Raw genomic sequence first — 22,890 nt, 5'->3', positions numbered from 1 at the left:
TCTCGAGCATATTTTAACTGACTAATAAAGAGACCATCAGGAGTGGGTGAAGCTTCAAGACCAAGAAAGTAACTGAGAGAACCCAAATCTTTGGTAGCAAACTCAGAATGAAGCTTGCGAGTAAAGCTGTCAATAAGAGATGAGTTGTTGCCGGTAACAATAATGTCATCAACATAAAGAAACAAATAGATAATGTTAGATTGCTGATGAAAGACAAAAAGGGACGTGTCAGCGCGACTGCAAGAAAACCCAAGTGTGAGAAGAAATGAGCTAAAACGCTGAAACCAAGCACGAGGAGCTTGCTTTAAACCATAGAGGGCTTTCTTTAATAAACAAACATGAGTGGAAAATCGAGGATCAATATACCCAGGAGGTTGTTCCATATGAACACGTTCAATAAGAGTTCCATTCAGAAAAGCATTCTTGACATCAAGTTGTCGAAGAGGCCATTTATTTGTGACTGCAATAGAAAGCACAACACGGACAGTGGTAGCTTTGACAACCGGACTGAAAGTGTCAGTGTAGTCAAGACCAGGAACCTGAGTATAACCTTTGGCAACAAGACGAGCCTTGAAACGCTCGACAGATTCATCAGGCAAATATTTAATACGAAACACCCATTTAGAGCCCACGATGTTGGTGTTGGCAGGGCGAGGAACCAAAGTCCAAGTATCATTTTGTTGTAATGCTCGAATTTCTTCATCCATGGCAGCCACCCAAGCAGGATTCTTAGCCGCAGATTTGATCCTTTTGGCTCAGTGGATGCAAGAAGAGCAGAAAGAAGTCCAGATGAGCCCAAAATACCAAGATTTGCTGGATGACGAGTCTTGAATATACCAGCTTTGGCTCGTGTGATCATAGGATGAGTGCCCAAAGAAGAGAAATCAACAGGAGGTTCAATAGAAGTCGAATTAGAAGTCGAGGGTGGCAAAGTGGAACCTGCAAGAGAAGTATCAACCTGCACAGACTCATCTACAAGGTCAGAACAAATATAGCACGGGGATGAACTGGATCGAGGAGTTTGCGGTGATGAAGTGGTAGGGGGGGATGAATCAATATGATGAAAATGTGGTTCTAAGAAATTTGAAATAGGAATAGAGGAAAGAGGTTGGGCCTGGGAGCTAGGGATAGCAGGAAAGTGGGTTTCATCAAATTGAGTATGACAGGTGATATATAGCTTAGTGGTGGCCGGATCAAGACAGCGAAACCCTTTATGAGCAGGACTATAACCCAAAAAAATACAAGGAATGCTGCGGGGAGAAAACTTGTTAGGCATATAATCACGCAAATAAGGATAAACACGACAACCAAAGGGATGAAAATTGTCATAATGTGGAGTGTAGCCATAAAGGAGTTCAAAGGGTGACTTACCTCCAAGAAGTGGAGTAGGCAACCGGTTGATAATATAAGCTGCAGTGCTGAAGGCGTCAACCCAAAAACGAGAAGAAAGAGAAGGGTCAAGCCAGCCTCAGTCACATGACGATGTTTTCTCTCAGCACGATCATTTTGAGCAGGTGTATATGGACAAGAGAGTTGATGGTGGATGCCAGAATTACGTAAATGAGTTTTGAAACAAGTACTAGTAAATTCGGTACCACCATCGCTTTGAAATACCTTGATACGAGAAGAATATTGATTTTCCACAAATTTTTGAAATTGAAGAAAAATATCAAAAAAATCAGATTTAAATTTTAAAGGGTAAAACCAAGTGAATCGAGAATAATCATCAATAAAAATAACATAATAAAGGAAACTCGAATTTGATTTTACGGGAGAAGGACCCCAAAGATCACAATGAATAAGATCTAACACATGAGACGACCTACGTTCATTGCGGGAATAAGGCAATCGATGACTTTTCGCAAGCTGACAGGTATTACATAATGATGGAGAAGGCAATAAAGACGTAAGAGAAAGATGGCCTTTTCTATTTAAAAAAGAAATAACAGAATGATTCACATGACCTAGACGAGCATGCCATAAATCATATGAAGCACGTAAAGATTTTTTTCTAAGGGCTGAAATAAAAGCAGAGTTGCCGCGCTCCAGCACATATAGCCCTCCATCTCTTTTACCGGTTGCCACCACCCTTCCTGTTTGACGATTCTGGATAGTAATAAGATTATTAGTAAATGTAACAGAGAGAGGAAAATCAGACGTTAATTTACTTATGGAAAGAAGATTTTTAGTGAGGTGAGGGACAATCAAGACATCTAACAAGTGAATATTTGGAACAGGAGAAAGAGTACCGGTGTGGGTAATGGGTAGGGATGCACCGTTTCCTACAATCACAAAGTCCTTACCCGTGTAATTTTTAGACTGATCCAAAATAGATGGGTCGGCAGTCATATGGGCCGAAGCTCCAGTGTCCAGAAACCAATCAGCAGTATCGGGTCCAGCAATAGAACATGACGTGTTAAAGGCTTCAGCAAGGTGAGCATGAGAAGAATCAGGTCGAACATACCGTTGGTTGCAGCGGTCAGCATAATGGCCCTCTTTGCGGCATATTTGGCAGTGAGGTGGTCGACGACCTTGACTTGAGTGGGTTCGTCCTCGATTAGAAGAGTTGTTTTTGTGAGAATAAGAACGACCTTGCTGGTTGGTAAAGGAAGCAGGGTGGCTTCCATGGGTGCGACCACGATTAGTGACTGTGAATGCTGTAGGAGTGGAGTTAGAGGACTCAAGGGAGAGCTGAAACAACTCAAAACTTTCAGCTTTAGAGACTAAATCTGCAAAACAGGGGATAGAGGTAAGAGCCATCTGAGCAGTAGAAAAAGCTGAAAATTCGGTGCCGAGTCCACGAAGGAACCAGTGCACTTTATCAATGTCCTCGACCGGTCTGCTAATGGCATGAAGTTGGTCACAAATTTTTTTGAAGGCACGGGCATACTCAGCAACAGGTTTGGTGCCACGTTTCATCAACTGCAAGTCATCCTTGAGTCTCAGTTCACGAGCTTTCGACTGATGGCTGAACGTAGTTTCCAACGCAAGCCAAACATCACGTGCAGTAGGGAGACCAACGACAACAGCCATGGCTTCCTCAGTGAGAGAGGAGAGCAAGAGACAGAGAAGTCGTTGATTGGCTGCTCTCCATACCAAATATTTGGGGTTGAGTGTTGAAGAGGTTTCTGGTTCAAAGCGAGGTGGTGGAACCATAGTTCCATCGACATAGCCCAGCATGTCTTGACTCTCAAGGAGAGGAAGAAGTTGGCTTTTCCAAAGAAGATAATTGGAGGAAGAAAGTTTGATGGTGATCATATGGATTAGAGTATTGAAAGGAAGGAGATGATAAGAAGATTCGGAAGCCATAGAGAAGAAAGGATCAGGTTGTTAAACCGAAAGGGCTCTGATACCATGTGAATGTTTGCTGAATCACCACACCTAAATGGGGGTGAGAGTTCTCTTATTTATAATCATTTTCAGGATACAGAAATATGGTAAATTACAAATATTATGAAAATAGTAATAAAACGAAAGAATAATAAATGAATGCAATATATTTGCCTTTAATAAGAAGGCAAATATGGTAACCCGTAATGTAAGGCAAATATCTAGATATTTGCCTTATAGTGAACGGTCAACTATCCTTAACACTCTTCCTTTGTCAATGCAGATAAATCTCCAAAATTTCTTTCTAAATCACCACTACAAAAAAATTCATTAGAAATATCATTATAAGATTCATCAAATACCACGTGCATAGATTCTTCTATAACTAAAGTTCTCTTATTGAAAACTCTATAAGCTTTACTAGTAGATGAATAACCAAGAAAAATACCAATATCCGTCTTAGAATCAAATTTTCCCAACTTTTCTTTGTTGTTCAAAATAAAACATTAGCAACAAAAAAAACTTTTAAATACCGAATATTTGGAATTTTATTATGATAGAGTTCATGAGAAGTTTTATCTAAACAATGTCTAATTAAAACACTATTTGATACATAACCGGCGGTATTAACAGCTTCCGCCCAAAAATATTTAGGTAAATCATATTCATTTAACATTGATCTAGTAAATTCTTGTAAAGTACGATTTTTTTTTCTTTCAACCACACCGTTTTGTTGAAGAGTCCTCAGAGAGAACTGATGATAAAAACCATTATCTTCACAAAAATTTTAAAACGCTGCACTATCTAATTCTCCTCCATGGTCACTCCTAATTTTTTAGTAAAGAGAAAAAAAAATCATTTTGAACTCTTTTTACAAAATTAGCCAATCTTTTCAAAACATCATTGTTATGTTTTATCATCAAAACCAAGTCAATTACCTATAGTACCCTTACCAATTATTTTACCCTTCGTGTTGTCGCCAATGGTTACTAAGCCACCATCCTTCTTGGAAAGACTCACAAACTTGGATTGGTTTCCCGTCATGTGTCTTGACCAACCACTGTCCAAATACCACTTATATTTTTCCTTGGAGGCTTTCAAATAAACCTATAAGCAAAGATATTCAAAATTGACCTTTTGGTACCCATACTTGTTTGGGTCCTAACAAATTAGTTTTCACAAATTTAGGAATCATGTTTGCATTCATATTAAAAAAACTTACCATACGAGAAACAAACAGCATCATGCATGAATTTATTTCTTGGACTAAGTTTATGTATTCTATTTTCAATAGAAAAATTATTTCTTAAAACATTGTTAAATTTTACCTTTTGAGAAAATTTTCTTTCGGAACGAAAGTTTTGAGAATTTTTCAATTTAATTAAAGCAATTAGGTCTAATATGACCTTCAACACCACAATCATGACATGTAGGCACAAATCTAGATTTATCATACTGAGATACAAATTTGCATATGTTAGGCTTAGACATAATGGGGATGGTTTAACAAATATTGTTTTAGAACTTGAAGGTGGAGAACATTCATTAATATAGCCCAATCCTCTTTTATATCCATACGGCTTACCTGCTTCAATTATTTTATCTAATTTTTGAGCACCTCTAGTTAACTTTTGAATAGACTCTTTAGTTTTACCAAGTTCTTGTATAGTATTTGATTCAATAACTTATCTTTTTCATAACAATCCTGCTCAAGAAACTTAATTTTATCAAGTAATGCAGTTTTCTCATCACAATCATTTACCTGTTTTTTACCGCGTATATCAAATTTTACAACATTATGATTATTCTCTTTCAAGCAAGAAATTTCATTTAATAAAGACTCATTTTTAATAATTGAAGCTTTATATTTATTTTGAAGCATAACATACTTTGAACCAAGTTTTTCTAAATCAAGTTGCATCTCCTAAATTTTTTTAAATAATTCATCGTAAGAGGGAGATTCAAGAATTACCTCGTCTTCTTCATCCTCTTTGTTACCCTGAGCCATGACTTCATTCTCTTTGTCACCGTGAGCCATGAAGCAAAAGTTTGCTACTTTTTCATCAGATTCATTTGCATACATTTTATTATGAGCTAACATGCTAATTTTTGTTTCTTTAACTTGATTTGTTCCCTCGTGAGTTACTTCAAGAGTTTTCCAAATTTCATATGCAGAACAACACATAGATGCTCTATTAAATTCATCATTACTTAGGGCACAATAAAGATAATGTATAGCACTAGCATTAAAAGAACATTTTTTTATATCGTGTTCATCAAATTCATTCTATAATTTAAGCTCCTCAATGTTATTAACAATTTTTATTGGAATGAAAGGACCTTTACTAACATTCAATCATAATTCATAATCAATCGATTGCAAATAAATTTTCATTCTAGCTTTCCAATATGTATAATTTGTTCCATCAAAATAACGAGGTCTAGAAGTTGATTGTCCTTCACAAAAACCGTTTTTAACATGTAGATTTGCCATAAGCTCTAAAAATAAAGTTTATATAAAAAAAATCAATAAAAGCAACATGCTTTGATACCAATTGTTGGATCGATATGACAGCCCTAGAGGGGGATGAATAGGGTTTCAACCATGTAATTATTAATTTTCATTTTAATAACAATAAAACTTGAAACATGCAATAAAACTTAAAATTTAGAATTTAAATAGGAAAAGAGTTAGAAAATATAACACCGTAGTTTCATAGTGGTTCGGTCAAACTCGACCTACTCCCCTCCCCCAAGCGTCTCTTGGGAATTTGAATAAAACTTTCTGACACTTTCCTCAGATCAGAGCCCAACCACTACACCGCTCCTTTTACGAGTTCAAGAGCAAACTCAATCCTGTCCACGGCTCATGATCAAACCGGTACACCGCTCTTTTTACGAGTTCAAGAGCAAACTCAATCCTTTCCACGGCTCAGGATCAAACCGGTACAAATGTCTGAAATCTTATGGAAACACACTACAACTCTGTGAAGTAATAGATTTACAATTTTATCACAAGACAACAGACATCTCTCTCAGGAATAAGATGAAAAAGAAATAGAATTGGAAGCTTTTGGAGAGAGCAACAATGGTGGCTTTTAAAAAAAAAAAATTAGATCGAGGAAACTATGAAACTTGTGTATTGTGAAATGTCCTGTTCTGAACAAATATGAAGAGGTGATGAATTGAAATAGTGATCAAGTTGTAAAAATAGGAATTGATAAGGACCACTAAAACGTGAACCCAAGCCTGGACTACGAAAAAATAATATTTATTTATTTTTAAATTTATCGTAAAAAATTATAGACCACATGTTTCATTTAAATATATATATATATATATATATATATATATTATTTTAAATAAATATTAAAAACATTTTAAATTCATTTATATATATATATATATATATATATATAACATATTGAAATGTAATAATATAATATATAAATAAATGTTAATGAAAACAATGTGAGTAATATTTTAAAAGTAATTAAAAAGTTTTATAAATTTAATTGAAATCCTTCTCAATGTAATTGAAATGATTTTGTAATTCAAATAATTTTCTTTCTTAAAACTAGTTTTCATAAATGTAAATGAAATCATTATAATTTCTTTCCATTAAAAACTAATCACTAATTTTCATAATGTTATAATTTTTTTTTCATTTATAAGTAACGACTAGTTTTCATAAATGTAAATGAAATCATTATAATTTCTTTCCATTTAAAAGTAACCGAAAATTTTTATAAATGTAATTGAAATGATTTTATAATTCAAATACTCCTAAGTAATGGAAAACTTTTGTAAATGTAATTGAAAACTCCACTATTTGTTACTCTATCAAAGTTATAAATGTCATACTTAATGTCAATTTTGCTGCTGGTCCATGATGTCAATTTTGTCACCACATCATCACGTCAAGTATCTTGTTTTGAATTTGATTGGTCCATAATGTCAATTTTGCCGCCAAATCATCACATCGGGTATCTTGTTTTGACTGAAACTTGTTCGTTTTATCTCTAATTTGAGTGAACCAAAAAAGACGTTGAAATCGTTATTCCCAACCTTACACTGTGGACAAAATACTGAGAATTGTTAATAATTGAAGGTAGGCTTGTTGTCATCAAAACATCAATTAATTAATTAATTAAAATTAATTAATTTTAGATTAAGGGCCAAAAAGCCAACATCTTCATCATACAATCCTTCCAACCAACAAAGGTAGAGTCACTTCCTTGTTTAGCCCGATTCCCTAACTATTTTATAGGTGTTCTTAGGACATATTATTAAACTTAGATTAGCTAAACATATTGATTACTCCTAGTTTTAGCTAAAAAAAATATATATCAAAATTTGAGCAAATAGGAGTCTTACCGACTTAAAATGCCCTCAATAAGGTCAAAAACAACTTTAGAAGGGTCGAAAATGTAGGAAATGGTAATAAACTTGGGGTTTCGATTTTAAACACTTTTTTGCTGTTTTTTACACTCCTTTTCTTCGACATTCTATTCTAAATCATCAAGGTTGAAAATTCCCCAAGAGAATTTCAAAAAACTTAATTCGGGACTTTTGAAGCACGTGCTAAAAATACTGAGTAACGGTTGATGTTTTTCGAAATTTTCTTGGTGAATGATCAACCTTGATGATTTAGAATAGAATGTCGAAAATTAGGATTTCGATTTTTACTGTTTTATACACTCCTTTTTTGTTTTTTTTTGTTTTCGACATTCCATTCTAAATCATCAAGCTTGATCATTCCCTCGGAAAATTACAAAGAAACATCGACCGTTACTCAGTTTTTTAGAACGTGCTTGAAACGTTCCGAATTAGGGTTTCGATTTTAAGCACGATTTTACTGTTTTGTACACTTCTTTTCTTCGACATTTTATTCTAAATCATCAAGGTTGATCATTCCTAAGGAAACTTTCGAAAAACATCGATCGTTACTCAGTTTTTTTAGCACATGCTTCAAACGTCCCAGATTAGGGTTTTGATTTTAAGCACATTTTTACTGTTTCATACACTCCTTTTCTTCGACATTTTATTCTAAATCATCAAACACTAACATTTTGACTAGAGAGAGTATAGGCCTCTCATGGTCGAGGCTTCTCGAGTCGATCTTCATCCTCGTCAAAGCTTTTCTACTAATAAGCTGACAATTTAGTGACCAATGGAGGCTCCCAAAGTACTCCTCCCTTTCTCCTCAGCAAAATACCCAACAAAATTTTGATACGTTCACAAATAATCCCTCCACTTTTTAAGTTGTTTCAGAAATATTTCAACTCTTTCTAGAATTGTTTTTAGAATAGACCAGTGGTGACCTCTATTTACGCTTCAGATAAGGTAGTTGGAACCATGCTTAAAATAGAGGTCACACATTACATGCTAGCGACCACGATTTGAATAACACACTCCGGAAAGTTATCGACCCCTGTAGACGCCGTAGAAAATGCAAAGATGGGGAAGACTTAGCGTGTGGCGGATCCTCTTTTTGGAGTGGCTACCCATCGCTCTTTTTGGAGTGGCGGATTATTGGTTTTCTGTGTAATATACATTGCTAATTACCCACAATTCCTATTACCGGGAGACAGGATCATGCTTTTCGAGTCGGGCACCTTCGGTATGCCGTATCCTCTTTTTCGAGTTCCAAGAGATTGTGTGTGTAATAAACAATGTGTATTACCCTAATGGCATATTACCCACAAAACTTATTACCCCTCATCACGAAAATGAAATCGGAGAAGAAGGAAAAAGAAAGAGGCTTTCCGCATATTATTTCTTTTTTAATTAATTAATTTATATCCGCTCTTGTAAGGAAACCCACCCGTATTGCAATGGATTCATCAAAACTCTTCTTATAAGGATAGCCTTTTTCTTGATATCTTTGATTAATTTGGTACTTATTCTTATGAACTAATGAAATATCTATGATTTTATTTTCCTTCATTACTCTTGTCCTCTGTAGATCTTTCTAGATTGCTACACAGATGTTTTCTAAGTTAATTCCAATAATAGTTTACTTTGAATTAAATTATAAATAGACCCTTTGTCCTTAAATTTATTTTTATAAATGGTACACTTTATATAATAGGTTTTGAAATTTTAAGGGTGTTCCATAAATCTATATTGCGGTGTTTTTAAAATTATTCATTAGATATAAATTTTAGTTACTTTACATTTGTAATTTTTCCATTCTAAGGAACCTCATGGTGATACTGAATTCATGATCTTCTCCTCCTTCAAAGGAATGTAAATTATGTATTACACTAGAAAAATAGAATCGTTAAGTATTGTTTCTCCTAAATGTAAAAAATACAATTATTGAAAACAGGCCCAACATCGTGGCATGTTGTAAACCGAATTTTGAAAGCTAAAATAAAAATGATAGGAAGAATGGCTTGAAACATTTGTCGGCGTTAAAAGATTATTCAATCAGTTGACGGAGTGGTCTCAGGTGGCGCTGGTTTAGCACAGATGGGAGGGTTTTGCTTTCCAGAAACGGTCGGTTTCACATTTGCACACTCGGACACAATTGGCCCTTCTTTACCACTATAAGTGAGGTCAATATCAGCAATTTCCACATCCTCACATGGATGACTTTTACTGCAAACAAGTTTGACTGCAACGGGAGTAGAAGATGTGCCCCTGATATTCTTGAAACTAACTTTGCTAATCTTAATTGTTGATGGAACCTGGATGTTCAAAACAAACATGAATTAATACTTGTTCAAAAGATAATAAGTTGGAAACCAACGAGGTTCGACGATTTTAATACATACCTTTCGGTTGCATTGATTCCATGGACAATATTCTTGATCTATGATGATAGGGTTAGCAACATTATCCATTTCAATATCTTCAAAATGCATGTCAGAGGCTGGGTATGAGACGACAGAATCTGGCCATGATTTGATCCTGACACCATTTGTAGTACCGATTAATTTGCATTTCTTCACTGTAACTCCTACCACTTCTTTTTCAGTTTTATACTTGCCCAAGCTGCCTATGCTAATGCCATGTCCCGGTCCGCAAGTGACATCACTAATGGTTATTTTTCTGTTAGTGTATCCTACAGATATACAATCATCTCCCGTTGCGATTACAGTATTGAGAATGTAAACGTCTTCTGAATCACCCAAGTGAATTCCATCGGTGTTGGGACTATGCTCTGGTGCAGTAATTTTCAGGTGATCGAAGGTAAGATTCTTGCCGGCCAAAACATTGATATGAAAATTCTTGCTATCCAATGAAGTTATGTCCTTCACTATCGAATTTGTGATGAAATTGAACTTCAAATTCTGCTCATTTTAAACAAACAAAAAAAAACCACTCCCGTGTTAAAACATACAATGCTAACCCAGAGTATGGGTCCTTTTTATAATTAAAGTAGTATGAGCATTTACCATGGGAAGCTTTTTGCATTCTTTCTTCACGTGGCAATCATTCTTTTCCCAACCAGCTTTTCCTTGGCCATCGAAAACTCCAGTACCAGCCAATGTCAAATGATCGACGTATTCCATAACAAGCAACCCATCTCCTTCCGTGTCGGTAGGAGAAGCTTGTAATGTTCCTTCAACTAGAAGCTCAATAGGACTTTTACATGGACCTTTGAGCCTGGATTCTTCTAATTGATAAGTTCCTTTTGGAACTAATACTTTACTTGGAGTAGCCGACGCACATGCTTCCTTCCATGCATCTGCTAAAGCCTGTGAATTCAACCATTTCATTTGAGAGAAATATTTTGTACAAAATGAAATTTTGGTTTATCAACTTAAACAAATGTACACGTACTTGAGTAACATCAGCATTAGGTTTGGCACCAAATTTTGTAATATCAAAAACACCGCTAGTAGCATCAGCGGTAGCATTAGACACCAACAATAGCAGTAGTGGTATTAATGCCATAAACTTTGATATCAATCCCATCCTTTCTAGTCCACTTGTCTCTTCTACTTTGCCTTATTTTCTTTTGGTTCAACTTCCAAAACTTCTTAGAAATAAGAATTGATTTGAATGCATTCACCAACTCAAACTCTCCTTATATACAACACAAAAATAACCAATTCAAACTACCTAAATTTGTTAAAAAATAAGTATGTGGTTTAAGGCAGGCCTATAATTAGTTTTACCTTAAATGATGGAAGACTGGTCTCGTTGGAGCGTAATTCCTTTATTAAATTTCTATACTAGATGAATGTACATACCACAATTTTCAACAAATGAACCACAACCAAAAAAAAAAAAATATCCCCAAAGACTTTATAAAAAAATTCTTTAAAAAAAAAAAAAAATTAGTTTTCAAACTATTACTCCATACTTTTCTTACTTTTATTCCTATCTCACAAATTTTCCTCTTTTTCTCCCGAGAAATATATCGATGAGAATAAATATTTTTGATCGTATTGTTATTAGCGTGTATCAAAAATATATTAAAACGATGTGATGGAAAAAAATTTCTTTAGTCATTTTTCAGCAATATTGGTCGGTCGAGGCCCGTCCATGCCCAAATTGCTTAGTCGGGCTTGTCCATTTCCAATCCTAATGGACAAACCCTTGATCCAATTTTCTCTCAATTCTTCACGTGTCTTGTTACGTGATTGATACATTCTATAATTCTTCACGTGTCTTGTTACGTGATTGATACATTCTATTGGGCGCACTTGCCGTATGTTTTTCAGAATCAGCTCTAGAGAATTTCTAATCTATTTTTTAGAATCCGCTCTAGAATCACATTCATTCACTATCAATTATCATTTGGGACATATAAATGTATAGAATTTTATATGTGGTTTTCTCAATTATTCCGGATGAATGGAGTTGTAGGGTTGCTTGTGATACGTTGTGCGGAGTACACTTGGTTTGATCAAGCTCCCCTTCAGCTGTGTTTTTTTGGATCTTTATGCGGTCTCTTGCAGAAAATAGGTCTCCATCTTCGATTTGTGCCACCATGTAGTGTTTGGGCAGGGTTCCCTCTACCTCCTTAGGCTGTTCTTGTTCCTTTTTTCAATGAATTCCCTTTAAAGTTTCTTTTCTAACGGAAACAAGAAAAGAAGCAAAATTGAGCCCAACGGTGTTATCCTCAAAGATATTATTTTCCTTTCTGGGATGATAACCCACCGTGAATTATGAAGTTAGTGGATATCATGTAAGGGGTATGGAATGAAATGATGAAAAAAAAAATTAGAATTTCAGGCTATTTCGAGGTCGAACGACGCATCAGTGCATAGGCTTCACGCGCACATGGAGGTGCGAGTAACCAAGGAGTGGGACATGTGGGTCAACGAGTGTAGTACGCATGTGGGTGGTGGAGGCTTATTTCAAGTTTCCGCTCGTTCTGTTTAACTCCTTTTGACCTGTTTTATCAATATTAGCTTATACTAACATTGAAAATCATTAGATATAGGTCAAATTAAGAGAATTTGTGACGAAATTACCATATTATGAACCATTATGAAAGCAAAGGAATTGACGATTCAAGTAAGTAGTATATCGAAGCTCCTAAACAAGCATGTTACCATGGGAGTAAGAGATAAAAGGCATTGAATGTATGTAAATGGCATGAGTTAAATAATAATAATAATAATAATCATGAATCCATGCATAAAATGTGAGCATAGTAGAGAATCATGATTAGTAAGTATGATGTATGACTCTAGTTTATGCTTATGAACTAGTTACGATGTGGAGATGTGAATGAGTATTCTTAGTCTACTAATCCCTGCAAAACCCGTGACCAATGCGATGTGTGCCAAGTTGGGAACAATGAATATTTTTTACCAAAGAGTTTAGCAGACAAACCGTATTTGACCGAGAGTGAGCCTTGCATACGAGTCTAAAATTTGTAGTAAACATAAATAGAGCCAATAAATAAAACTTAAGGTTGCTAGAACACCTTAATATCAATAGAGAGGTCCTAGAAGATGAGACTAGGAGCCAAAGTAATGGTTGGATGGAGGACCCTATCCAGACCAAAAACCTAAAAATAACCCATTGTGAATAAAACTTAAAATATTTCAAAAAAATAATAAAATTTGTTAAGGATAAGTTTGCAAATTAGGAGTAAATTAATTACTCATCAAAATTATCTTAAATTTTTTTTTCTCGATAAATGTGAAGTAATGTGATCGAGATGACTGTGTAGTCGAGTTGGAGACTTAGGGATCCTACCTAGACCCGTAATTTGTGTCAATAGTAAGAACAGTGAATCAAACTTTCGAGTAAGGCGGATATTGTATTAAATTTATATTTAACATATCATATAATTTTTAAAAAATTAACTTTGTTCGAGTTTTATTAAACACAAATGGAAAGTTCAAATATTTATAAGCTAGATCTATTAAACCTTTTTTTTTTTTAAAATCTAAAAATTAACTAGACAAACAAAATTTTGAGATTAATTTTCGAGCATAATTAGTTGGTTTCTTGGTATGTATAGATCCACATTACTCCATACAAAGCTGAGTTACTACCTTACAGAGAGTAGCCAATTTTATAGAATTAATACCATTTTTGTATGCAGTTTTTTTTTTATTCAACATAGATATTAGACATGTATGGTTTAACTACTATATGGGTCCCTTTTGACATTTGATCGTTTTCATATCTCTACGTTCTAAATTTTCGTTGTTTTGTTCTTGTATTTTCAAATTTGATTCATTTTGGTCTATATACTTTTTAAATACGACTACTTGAATTTTTGTTTGCAAAATTTTGACCTACATTTTATACCTAATAGAATCCATTTAATACATATAGACTATATTTAAAGGAGTGTGAGATAGAAAATGAAAATGAAGAGATTAAGATGATCCCCTCGACCCGTAATTTAAATCTATTAAAAATAAAATAATCTAAGTTACCATTCTCGGTTAAAATAACTTTTAGACATTTGTAACAAGTTTATTATGGTAGGCCTTGCATTAGAGCATTTCATATGTTACTATCCCCATGTTCCAACGTTATCAAAATGCTATTAAATTCATGTCTAATTAGATTAATCTAACATGTTAAGAATATATTTTTCGTAGAGTAAGCAAAACTTTGTCAGTAATAATTGTTGACGAACTATTTGATCCAAATAGATATTTGTTGGTGGGAGGTGGTGCAGATGAAGATGAGAAAGGATAGTTTTATCAATATATCAGCGGGTTAAATCTATAGTGTATCTCCAAGAAAACGGGAATAACTAATAAACATTACAGATCAACTAGTTCTAACGTGCATAAGCTTAGTGTTTAATCCGAAGAAATGATTTATGTCTTAAAATCCCGTAATTAATAATTTAATTTTAAATTTTTTATTTACCGTTTAACATTATCCATTATATGAAAAATTGAAAGGTATTTGTGTTACGTGGTCGGCACACAGAAAGATCATGTTTAAGTAGTATTATAAATTATTTATAAAATCTGGATAAGATTCGGTACTTTATTCTGACAGCAGTGTTGATATGAGTTACTTTGTAATTGTTACAAATGATTTGATCAAAGCCTTTCGAGTGAAAATATGAGTAGAGATATCTTGAAGAATGAGTTTGTGTAGGACTGAGCCAAAATAATTTATCTTTTTTTTTTTTACATAAATTTTTTACTTGAGAAGATTAATATTCTACCGTATGATTATATGCAACTCGATCTTAATTACAAATGAGTTACGAACTACTATGGTTTATCATTTGATTTGTAATACCAAACTCAAATTCAAGATATATCACACCGAGTAATACCAAACTCAAATTCAAGATATATCACACCGAATAATACCAAGCTCAAGCCTATTTTTGCAAAAAAAAAATCTTCATTTAACAGCTGGGAAAAATATCTGCTAATTGATTATTAGGGTTTATAAAATCAAGAATAATATGTCTATTTTGCATATGCTCTCTAATAAAATGATGTCTAATGTCAATATGTTTAGTTCTAGAATGATGAACAGGATTTTTGGTTAAATTAATAGTACTGGTGTTATCACAAAAGATAGGCACACTATCCAATTTTAATCCAAAGTCACAAAGAGTTTGTTTCATCCAAAGAATTTGAGCACAACAACTAGCAACCGCAATATATTCTGCTTCCGTAGTAGATAAGACAATCGAATTTTGCTTTTTACTAAACCAAGAAACTAATGAACTACCCAGAAATTGACAAGTTCCACTAGTATTAGGATCAAGTAAACTTTCTACAAAATCCGCAGCAGAATATCCTACAAATTTAAACTCAGCATTTCTAGGATACCACAATCCTAAATTAATAGTCCCAAGTAAATATTTAAATATTCTTTTAACCGCATGTAGATGAGATTCCTTAGGACAAGATTGAAACCTAGCACAAAGACATACACTAAACATAATATCAAGTCTACTGGCAGTCAAGTAAAGTAAAGATCCAATCATACATCGATAAGATTTTATATCTACACATTTACCTTTTTCATCCTTGTCAAGCTTGGTAGATGTGTTCATTGGAGTCCAAGAGAGTAGTCTCTCTTACCTTGTCAATCATACCTTGATAAGGTACTCTCTTACCTTAGAGTAAATCTTTGGTGTATTTCTCTGGATTTAGGAAGATACCATCTTTCAGTTGTTTGATTTGAAGTCCAAGAAAGAAACTGAGCTCTCCCATCATACTCATCATACATTTAGAAAATTCGTCCCATAAAGAACGATTAGTAGAACCAAATATAATATAATTCACATATATTTGCACTAATACATATATTTTTCTTTAATTTTAATAAAGAGAGTTGTGTCGAGCTTACCCATTTTAAAATCATTCTCAATAAGAAAATTAGTAAGACTAAGTCTATTGTACCAAGCTCTTGAAGCTTGTTTTAAGCCATAAAAAAGTCTTTTTCAACTTATAGACATGAGGTGGAAAATCAAAATTTTCAAATCCGCAGGGTTGTTTTACATGAACTTTCTCCATAATATAACCAAATGCACTCTTCACATCCATTTGATATAATATAAAATTATTGTAAGAAGCAAATGCAAGTAACATTCTAATAGCTTCTAGTCTAGCAACGGGTGCAAAAGTTTCTTCATAGTCTATAGCTTCCTCCCGACAATAACCTTGAGCTACAAGTCTAGCTTTATTTTTAATGATATTCCCATTTTCATCAATTTTATTTCTAAAACCCATTTGGTTCCAATAATGGAAATATTAGAGGGCCTAGGGACTAATTCCCATACTTTGTTCCTTTCAAATTGATTTAGTTCTTCCTAAAATTTAAAACTCATCATTTTCGGCATCCTTAAGACTTTTTGGTTCAATTTGAGAAACAAAAGCAAGATTATTAAATAAATAATAAAGGAACGAGTTTTCACACCTTGTTCGGGATCACCAATAATCAAGTCCTTGGGATGAGATGAGGCATACCTCCATACTTTTGGCACTGATGAAGAACTTTCTTCCTTCTTTTCATTTAAGCTCACTTCTTCTTTACTCGAGAGAGTTTCTCTCCCTTTGTCATTGACAAGAACTTTCTTCCTTCTTTTCATTTAAGCTCACTTCTTTACTTGAAAGAGTTTCTCTTCCTTTGTCATTCCAGACAAATCTCCAAAATTTCTTTCTAAATCATCACTACAAATAAACTTATTAGAAATATCATTATAAGATTCATCAAATACCACGTGCATGGATTCTTCTATAACTAAAGTTCTCTTATTGAAAACTCTATAAGCTTTGCTAGTAGATGAATAACCAAGAAAAATACCAATATCCGTCTTAGAATCAAATTTTCCCAACTTTTCTTTGTTGTTCAAAATAAAACATTTGCAACAAAAAAAACTTTTAAATACCGAATATTTGGAATTTTATTATGATAGAGTTCATGAGAAGTTTTATCTAAACAATGTCTAATTAAAATACTATTTGATACATAACCGGCGGTATTAACAGCTTCCGCCCAAAAATATTTAGGTAAATCATATTCATTTAACATTGATCTAGTAAATTCTTGTAAAGTACGATTTTTTTTCTTTCAACCACACCGTTTTGTTGAAGAGTCCTCAAGAGAGAACTGATGATAAAAACCATTATCTTCACAAAAATTTTAAAACGCTACACTATAATTCTCCTCCATGGTCACTCCTAATTTTAGTAAAGAGAAAAAAAAATCATTTTGAACTCTTTTTACAAAATTAGCCAATCTTTTCAAAACATCATTGTTATGTTTTATCATCAAAACCAAGTCAATTACCTATAGTACCCTTACCAATTATTTTACCCTTCGTGTTGTCGCCAATGGTTACTAAGCCACCATCCTTCTTGGAAAGACTCACAAACTTGGATTGGTTTCCCGTCATGTGTCTTGACCAACCACTGTCCAAATACCACTTATATTTTTCCTTGGAGGCTTTCAAATAAACCTATAAGCAAAGATATTCAAAATTGACCTTTTGGTACCCATACTTGTTTGGGTCCTAACAAATTAGTTTTCACAAATTTAGGAATCATGTTTGCATTCATATTAAAAAAACTTACCATACGAGAAACAAACAGCATCATGCATGAATTTATTTCTTGGACTAAGTTTATGTATTCTATTTTCAATAGAAAAATTATTTCTTAAAACATTGTTAAATTTTACCTTTTGAGAAAATTTTCTTTCGGAACGAAAGTTTTGAGAATTTTTCAATTTAATTAAAGCAATTAGGTCTAATATGACCTTCAACACCACAATCATGACATGTAGGCACAAATCTAGATTTATCATACTGAGATACAAATTTGCATGTGTTAGGCTTAGACATAATGGGGATGGTTTAACAAATATTGTTTTAGAACTTGAAGGTGGAGAACATTCATCAATATAGCCCAATCCTCTTTTATATCCATACGGCTTACCTGCTTCAATTATTTTATCTAATTTTTGAGCACCTCTAGTTAACTTTTGAATAGACTCTTTAGTTTTACCAAGTTCTTGTATAGTATTTGATTCAATAACTTATCTTTTTCATAACAATCCTGCTCAAGAAACTTAATTTTATCAAGTAATGCAGTTTTCTCATCACAATCATTTACCTGTTTTTTACCGCGTATATCAAATTTTACAACATTATGATTATTCTCTTTCAAGCAAGAAATTTCATTTAATAAAGACTCATTTTTAATAATTGAAGCTTTATATTTATTTTGAAGCATAACATACTTTGAACCAAGTTTTTCTAAATCAAGTTGCATCTCCTAAATTTTTTTAAATAATTCATCGTAAGAGGGAGATTCAAGAATTACCTCGTCTTCTTCATCCTCTTTGTTACCCTGAGCCATGACTTCATTCTCTTTGTCACCGTGAGCCATGAAGCAAAAGTTTGCTACTTTTTCATCAGATTCATTTGCATACATTTTATTATGAGCTAACATGCTAATTTTTGTTTCTTTAACTTGATTTGTTCCCTCGTGAGTTACTTCAAGAGTTTTCCAAATTTCATATGCAGAACAACACATAGATGCTCTATTAAATTCATCATTACTTAGGGCACAATAAAGATAATGTATAGCACTAGCATTAAAAGAACATTTTTTTATATCGTGTTCATCAAATTCATTCTATAATTTAAGCTCCTCAATGTTATTAACAATTTTTATTGGAATGAAAGGACCTTTACTAACATTCAATCATAATTCATAATCAATCGATTGCAAATAAATTTTCATTCTAGCTTTCCAATATGTATAATTTGTTCCATCAAAATAACGAGGTCTAGAAGTTGATTGTCCTTCACAAAAACCGTTTTTAACATGTAGATTTGCCATAAGCTCTAAAAATAAAGTTTATATAAAAAAAATCAATAAAAGCAACATGCTTTGATACCAATTGTTGGATCGATATGACAGCCCTAGAGGGGGATGAATAGGGTTTCAACCATGTAATTATTAATTTTCATTTTAATAACAATAAAACTTGAAACATGCAATAAAACTTAAAATTTAGAATTTAAATAGGAAAAGAGTTAGAAAATATAACACCGTAGTTTCATAGTGGTTCGGTCAAACTCGACCTACTCCCCTCCCCCAAGCGTCTCTTGGGAATTTGAATAAAACTTTCTGACACTTTCCTCAGATCAGAGCCCAACCACTACACCGCTCCTTTTACGAGTTCAAGAGCAAACTCAATCCTGTCCACGGCTCATGATCAAACCGGTACACCGCTCTTTTTACGAGTTCAAGAGCAAACTCAATCCTTTCCACGGCTCAGGATCAAACCGGTACAAATGTCTGAAATCTTATGGAAACACACTACAACTCTGTGAAGTAATAGATTTACAATTTTATCACAAGACAACAGACATCTCTCTCAGGAATAAGATGAAAAAGAAATAGAATTGGAAGCTTTTGGAGAGAGCAACAATGGTGGCTTTTAAAAAAAAAAAATTAGATCGAGGAAACTATGAAACTTGTGTATTGTGAAATGTCCTGTTCTGAACAAATATGAAGAGGTGATGAATTGAAATAGTGATCAAGTTGTAAAAATAGGAATTGATAAGGACCACTAAAACGTGAACCGAAGCCTGGACTACGAAAAAATAATATTTATTTATTTTTAAATTTATCGTAAAAAATTATAGACCACATGTTTCATTTAAATATATATATATATATATATATATTATTTTAAATAAATATTAAAAACATTTTAAATTCATTTATATATATATATATATATATATATATATATATATATATATGATATATAACATATTGAAATGTAATAATATAATATATAAATAAATGTTAATGAAAACAATGTGAGTAATATTTTAAAAGTAATTAAAAAGTTTTATAAATTTAATTGAAATCCTTCTCAATGTAATTGAAATGATTTTGTAATTCAAATAATTTTCTTTCTTAAAACTAGTTTTCATAAATGTAAATGAAATTATTATAATTTCTTTCCATTAAAAACTAATCACTAATTTTCATAATGTTATAATTTTTTTTTCATTTATAAGTAACGACTAGTTTTCATAAATGTAAATGAAATCATTATAATTTCTTTCCATTTAAAAGTAACCGAAAATTTTTATAAATGTAATTGAAATGATTTTATAATTCAAATACTCCTAAGTAATGGAAAACTTTTGTAAATGTAATTGAAAACTCCACTATTTGTTACTCTATCAAAGTTATAAATGTCATACTTAATGTCAATTTTGCTGCTGGTCCATGATGTCAATTTTGTCACCACATCATCACGTCAAGTATCTTGTTTTGAATTTGATTGGTCCATAATGTCAATTTTGCCGCCAAATCATCACATCGGGTATCTTGTTTTGACTGAAACTTGTTCGTTTTATCTCTAATTTGAGTGAACCAAAAAAGACGTTGAAATCGTTATTCCCAACCTTACACTGTGGACAAAATACTGAGAATTGTTAATAATTGGAGGTAGGCTTGTTGTCATCAAAACATCAATTAATTAATTAATTAAAATTAATTAATTTTAGATTAAGGGCCAAAAAGCCAACATCTTCATCATACAATCCTTCCAACCAACAAAGGTAGAGTCACTTCCTTGTTTAGCCCGATTCCCTAACTATTTTATAGGTGTTCTTAGGACATATTATTAAACTTAGATTAGCTAAACATATTGATTACTCCTAGTTTTAGCTAAAAAAAAAATATATCAAAATTTGAGCAAATAGGAGTCTTACCGACTTAAAATGCCCTCAATAAGGTCAAAAACAACTTTAGAAGGGTCGAAAATGTAGGAAATGGTAATAAACTTGGGGTTTCGATTTTAAACACTTTTTTGCTGTTTTTTACACTCCTTTTCTTCGACATTCTATTCTAAATCATCAAGGTTGAAAATTCCCCAAGAGAATTTCAAAAAACTTAATTCGGGACTTTTGAAGCACGTGCTAAAAATACTGAGTAACGGTTGATGTTTTTCGAAATTTTCTTGGTGAATGATCAACCTTGATGATTTAGAATAGAATGTCGAAAATTAGGATTTCGATTTTTACTGTTTTATACACTCCTTTTTTGTTTTTTTTTGTTTTCGACATTCCATTCTAAATCATCAAGCTTGATCATTCCCTCGGAAAATTACAAAGAAACATCGACCGTTACTCAGTTTTTTAGAACGTGCTTGAAACGTTCCGAATTAGGGTTTTGATTTTAAGCACGATTTTACTGTTTTGTACACTTCTTTTCTTCGACATTTTATTCTAAATCATCAAGGTTGATCATTCCTAAGGAAACTTTCGAAAAACATCGATCGTTACTCAGTTTTTTTTAGCACATGCTTCAAACGTCCCAGATTAGGGTTTTGATTTTAAGCACATTTTTACTGTTTCATACACTCCTTTTCTTCGACATTTTATTCTAAATCATCAAACACTAACATTTTGACTAGAGAGAGTATAGGCCTCTCATGGTCGAGGCTTCTCGAGTCGATCTTCATCCTCGTCAAAGCTTTTCTACTAATAAGCTGACAATTTAGTGACCAATGGAGGCTCCCAAAGTACTCCTCCCTTTCTCCTCAGCAAAATACCCAACAAAATTTTGATACGTTCACAAATAATCCCTCCACTTTTTAAGTTGTTTCAGAAATATTTCAACTCTTTCTAGAATTGTTTTTAGAATAGACCAGTGGTGACCTCTATTTACGCCCGTCTTCAGATAAGGTAGTTGGAACCATGCTTAAAATAGAGGTCACACATTACATGCTAGCGACCACGATAATAATACGGGTGAGTTATCCTCTTTAACATTCATTGGATGCGAATTACAAGGCCACTAATCTGCTTTGTATTCGACCGTTACCTTCCATTGGATGATAATTTGAATAACACACTCCGGAAAGTTATCGACCCCTGTAGACGCCCGTAGAAAATGCAAAGATGGGGAAGACTTAGCGTGTGGCGGATCCTCTTTTTGGAGTGGCTACCCATCGCTCTTTTTGGAGTGGCGGATTATTGGTTTTCTGTGTAATATACATTGCTAATTACCCACAATTCCTATTACCGGGAGACAGGATCATGCTTTTCGAGTCGGGCACCTTCGGTATGCCGTATCCTCTTTTTCGAGTTCCAAGAGATTGTGTGTGTAATAAACAATGTGTATTACCCTAATGGCATATTACCCACAAAACTTATTACCCCGCATCACGAAAATGAAATCGGAGAAGAAGGAAAAAGAAAGAGGCTTTCCGCATATTATTTCTTTTTTAATTAATTAATTTATATCCGCTCTTGTAAGGAAACCCACCCGTATTGCAATGGATTCATCAAAACTCTTCTTATAAGGATAGCCTTTTTCTTGATATCTTTGATTAATTTGGTACTTATTCTTATGAACTAATGAAATATCTATGATTTTATTTTCCTTCATTACTCTTGTCCTCGGTAGATCTTTCTAGATTGCTACACAGATGTTTTCTAAGTTAATTCCAATAATAGTTTACTTTGAATTAAATTATAAATAGATCCTTTGTCCTTAAATTTATTTTTATAAATGGTACACTTTATATAATAGGTTTTGAAATTTTAAGGGTGTTCCATAAATCTATATTGCGGTGTTTTTAAAATTATTTATTAGATATAAATTTTAGTTA

At 33.1% G+C, this 22,890-nt stretch overlaps 1 protein-coding gene across 1 annotated transcript; it reads right to left on the bottom strand.

The window, feature by feature from the left end:
• Positions 1-9,613: 9,613 nt before the first annotated feature.
• Positions 9,614-11,472, bottom strand: LOC111440016 (exopolygalacturonase-like). The gene is made up of 4 exons (XM_023077397.1): positions 11,125-11,472; positions 10,737-11,039; positions 10,113-10,631; positions 9,614-10,025 (listed from the first exon to the last, which is right to left on the bottom strand). The coding sequence occupies exons 1-4, from the start codon at positions 11,257-11,259 to the stop codon at positions 9,762-9,764; spliced, it is 1,221 nt and encodes a 406-aa protein (XP_022933165.1). The 5' UTR covers positions 11,260-11,472; the 3' UTR covers positions 9,614-9,761.
• Between the last annotated feature and the right edge of the window lie 11,418 nt (positions 11,473-22,890).

The sequence above is a fragment of the Cucurbita moschata genome, unplaced genomic scaffold, assembly GCF_002738365.1.
Source record: "Cucurbita moschata cultivar Rifu unplaced genomic scaffold, Cmos_1.0 Cmo_Scf00130, whole genome shotgun sequence".
NCBI classification, from domain to species: domain Eukaryota; kingdom Viridiplantae; phylum Streptophyta; class Magnoliopsida; order Cucurbitales; family Cucurbitaceae; genus Cucurbita; species Cucurbita moschata.
The sequence above is the reverse complement of the archived record's forward strand: the minus strand, read 5'-3'. Positions and strand labels throughout refer to the sequence as shown.

What these genes read in the sequence shown, in the direction of transcription:
- LOC111440016 (XM_023077397.1), bottom strand. Translation starts at nt 11,259, where the DNA reads ATGGGATTGATATCAAAGTTTATGGCATTAATACCACTACTGCTATTG. An exon ending in AATGCAAAAAGCTTCCCATG is followed by an intron (nt 10,632 to 10,736) that starts GTAAATGCTCAT and finishes TAAAATGAGCAG; the next exon opens with AATTTGAAGTTCAATTTCAT. An exon ending in GGAATCAATGCAACCGAAAG is followed by an intron (nt 10,026 to 10,112) that starts GTATGTATTAAA and finishes TTGAACATCCAG; the next exon opens with GTTCCATCAACAATTAAGAT.